The 3,261-nt window shown below is 43.9% G+C and overlaps 1 protein-coding gene across 3 annotated transcripts in view; it reads right to left on the minus strand.

Annotated features, from left to right (window-relative positions):
• tmem68 (transmembrane protein 68) overlaps positions 1-3,261 on the minus strand; it is a 10,901-nt gene that overhangs the window by 750 nt on the left and 6,890 nt on the right. For 2 of the 3 annotated variants that reach the window (XM_023398199.2, XM_087171808.1), the window contains 4 exons: positions 3,049-3,242; positions 1,531-1,591; positions 964-1,103; positions 7-207 (listed from right to left, as the gene is read on the minus strand). In XM_023398199.2, coding sequence (XP_023253967.1) covers positions 103-207; positions 964-1,103; positions 1,531-1,591; positions 3,049-3,242 — 500 coding nt within the window. In that variant the 3' untranslated portion in view covers positions 7-102. Of the gene's footprint in view, positions 1-6; positions 208-963; positions 1,104-1,530; positions 1,592-3,048; positions 3,243-3,261 lie in introns of those variants that run through there. The other variant, XR_015436653.1, reaches the window with a different exon arrangement.

The following is a 3,261-nucleotide window of genomic DNA, read 5'->3' on the forward strand; positions in this document are numbered from 1 at the left end:
GGGGGGCAGTGAAGAAACCGTGCAAACATTCCACCACACCTGTGCACGCTGCAGCGCTCTGATCACACGCTGGACAGTTTGTCTGTGGCGGTTCTGCTGGTGTTAACGCTCTTTGTGTTTGGTGTAGAACCTCTCGAACAAAGCTCGCAGGATGTTCCCCGGGATCTTCTGGTGCTGGTCTATCAGAGACCGGACCGCCTGCTGCACCTGCAGAGACAGAACCTCCGTCAGCCACGTCCAGTAGATACATGATGAGATGCCAGCTATTGTTTAGTGACGTGTTTGGCTGGACGGATTCAACAATGTCATTGTTAGAACAAACAAAAAATACAATAATAGATTTAGTTAAAGGCTTTTAGCCTTTAGCCTTTAAGTAGCTCTGAAACTGTGCACTTTGCACTATTGATGTCAGTGGTTGGTTGATACATTTGGAAGAAGTAGAAGACTGTGGTGTGTGTTTGTGTTTGTATTTGTGATATTAATCTATTACTATTCCATCTTATTTTACTATCATTTTTTAACATGTTCTTTATAATTATTATTAATAGCAATTAGTAATAGGAGAAGAGAAGAGAAGAGAAGAGAAGAGAAGGGGGAAGAGAAGAGAAGAGAAGAGAAGAGAGGAGAAGAGAGGAGAAGAGAGGAGAAGGGAGAAGAGAAGAGAAGAGAAGGGGGAAGAGAAGAGAAGAGAAGAGAGGAGAAGAGAAGAGAAGAGAAGAGAGGAGAGAGAGGAGAAGAGAAGAGAAGAGAAGAGAAGAGAAGAGAAGGGGGGAAAGAGAAGAGAAGGGAGGAGAAGAGAGGAGAAGAGAAGGGGAGAAGAGAAGAGAAGAGAAGAGAAGAGAAGGGGGGAAGAGAAGAGAAGAGAGGAGAGGAGAAGAGAGGAGAAGAGAAGGGGAGAAGAGAGGAGAAGAGGGGAGAGGAGAAGAGAAGCTGTCAGCAGGACATCAGCTTCAGTGGACTCACTCTCTCTGCCAGCTCTGCAGCATCTATGTTGGGGTCGTAGGGGATGGGGTCACCGAGGAAGGTCCTGAACTTCACAGGAAATCCTCCATAAACTGGAGCCGCAGGGAGACGAAACCTCTCGTACAGCCAACGAAAAAACCCTGAGAGAGAGAGAGAGAGAGAGAGAGAGTTACATGGAGAAACAAAGAGAGGAGTGACATAACACTCAGCCAATCAGATTCACATCCGCCTGAGTCAGGTCAGTTCACTTTGATCCACCCTGTGTTCAGGATGAGTCTGGACATCCTCCATGTGGGGACTCTAAGCACTGTGTGTGTATCACAGTCTGATACATCTCAGTCCTCTGACACACACATGTTCCTTCATTACTATCAACACACACTTTGACTCACACATACACTGTGTGTCACTCCACTCTCCACACAGGACAGACACAACAACGCCAACATACAACGTGCATGTGGAACGACACAACTCCTGTGTGTGTGTGTGTGTGTGTGTGTGTGTGTGTGAGACTGAGTCTTGTGTGAACCTGGCAGTGTGTGTCGTCTTTGTGATTTCACTTACTGAGTGTTCCCAGAGACCTGAAGCCTTCCCGCACATTCTGAGTAAACATTGGAATGACTGGCTGAAAGAGAGAGAGAGAGCAGAGGAAGAGAGGATCAGTGAGGATCAGAGAGGAAGAGGAGGATGCGTGAGGATGATGCTGCAGCTGTTCAGTTCACTGGACAAACATTAATCACTTTGATTAGCTGTTATTAAAAGTGATGCATGCTGTGAGGAATATGAAATGATGAAACTTTCTACAAACACATGACACACTGAACAACATGTGCACACACAAACTAACAATGATTCTACATGTCTGTTATTACAGAGCTGCTGCTTTTCATCCATGAATTTTTAGCTGGTTGATTTTAGCAACATGGCTACAGTGCCACCTGTTAGTGAACTGCCTCCTTATATATGACCCACAGTGTGTGTGCCAGGCAGAGGGCTCTGCCCAGACACCAGTATCATCAGACTTCTGCTGGCAGAACATGCTAAGACACAGTGGGTCATGTGATCAATTACGCCAGGACACTTAGATCTGATCGGTTATTTTCAGACACTGCTGACTGTTTGAAACAACTTTTAATTAAACATTATTCAATATTCGATACAAAAACAACAAAACAATACCAAATAAATAATGTTAATGGAGGTAGGGCATGTGGTGGACTATGGCACAGCATACAAACAGATGGATGGACATAAGCAACAATACATGGAAAACCACTAGCTCAATAATTTGCAGAGAGTAGCGCTGGAAAATTTATAACACCTTTCAACCAAGCAGCAAGTACTCTACAGAGGTGGAGAAGCCAACCACACCCATATCTTTCAGTCCTGCCCTGTTCTGCAGAAATACTGGATGGAAGTAAGTATAATATAATAATAACAACAGCACTGCAATTAATTAAATGTATAAAACTGAGATAATTAATCACAGGATCAGGAATCTAGCAAAAGTATTTGACATAAGATGGACGAGGATCCGGAAAACAAATATTATATAAAATTAAAATTAATTTTAAAAAACAAAGGGAGAGGGGAAAGAAAGGGGGAGGGGATGGGAGGGAGGAGAAAGGAGTGAGAACAACTATATAGTTTAAAATGAGTTCAATCTTATTCATTGTATTTTCTTCTCTCTCTCTCTCTCTTCTTTATTCTTATGAATTAATGTATCTTCTTAAATTTACTCAGCTAAAGTATGTATGTGTATGTATGGTTTTTTTTGGTGGGGTGGGGGATATATGCTGCAGATATCATAGAGTTGTTAACTCCTTCTGTAAGGGAATTCAATCTAACAAATAAAAAAACAAAGTAAATAATTCTACATACAATAAGGTTCAGTAAGGATTTCCACAGCAGGGAACAGACCGTGTTGCATCAGTCTTTCAAGGCGACCAAAAACATTCTCCACATCTCTACTGAACACTGTAATGTGCTGTCTGAAAGAAACTGATGGGATTCCTAAGAGAACTGACCACATCTCCCACCGTGTCTGTCAAGTGGAATTTACGAAAAATAACGGCGACTCACCACTTGAGAGTCGATGGCGACCTGAGCGAAGCCTTTGCGTTTGCCCCAGAGCAGAGGGTAGTTCTCATCACTGAGCAGAGCCTCCCTCACTCCTCCCGGAGAAATGCCCAGCAGGTGGCCGTTCCTCAGAGCCCGCACACACTCCTCCTGAGGACCGTGGATCACGCTGAACACCTCCAGCAGTAACTTGAAGCCTGAGAGGAAACGGGGGGG

This window comes from Seriola lalandi, unplaced genomic scaffold (genome assembly GCF_002814215.2).
Source record: "Seriola lalandi dorsalis isolate HSWRI2012SDOR001 ecotype SW California unplaced genomic scaffold, Sedor1 jcf7180002054981, whole genome shotgun sequence".
In the NCBI taxonomy this organism is placed as follows: Eukaryota; Metazoa; Chordata; class Actinopteri; order Carangiformes; family Carangidae; genus Seriola; species Seriola lalandi.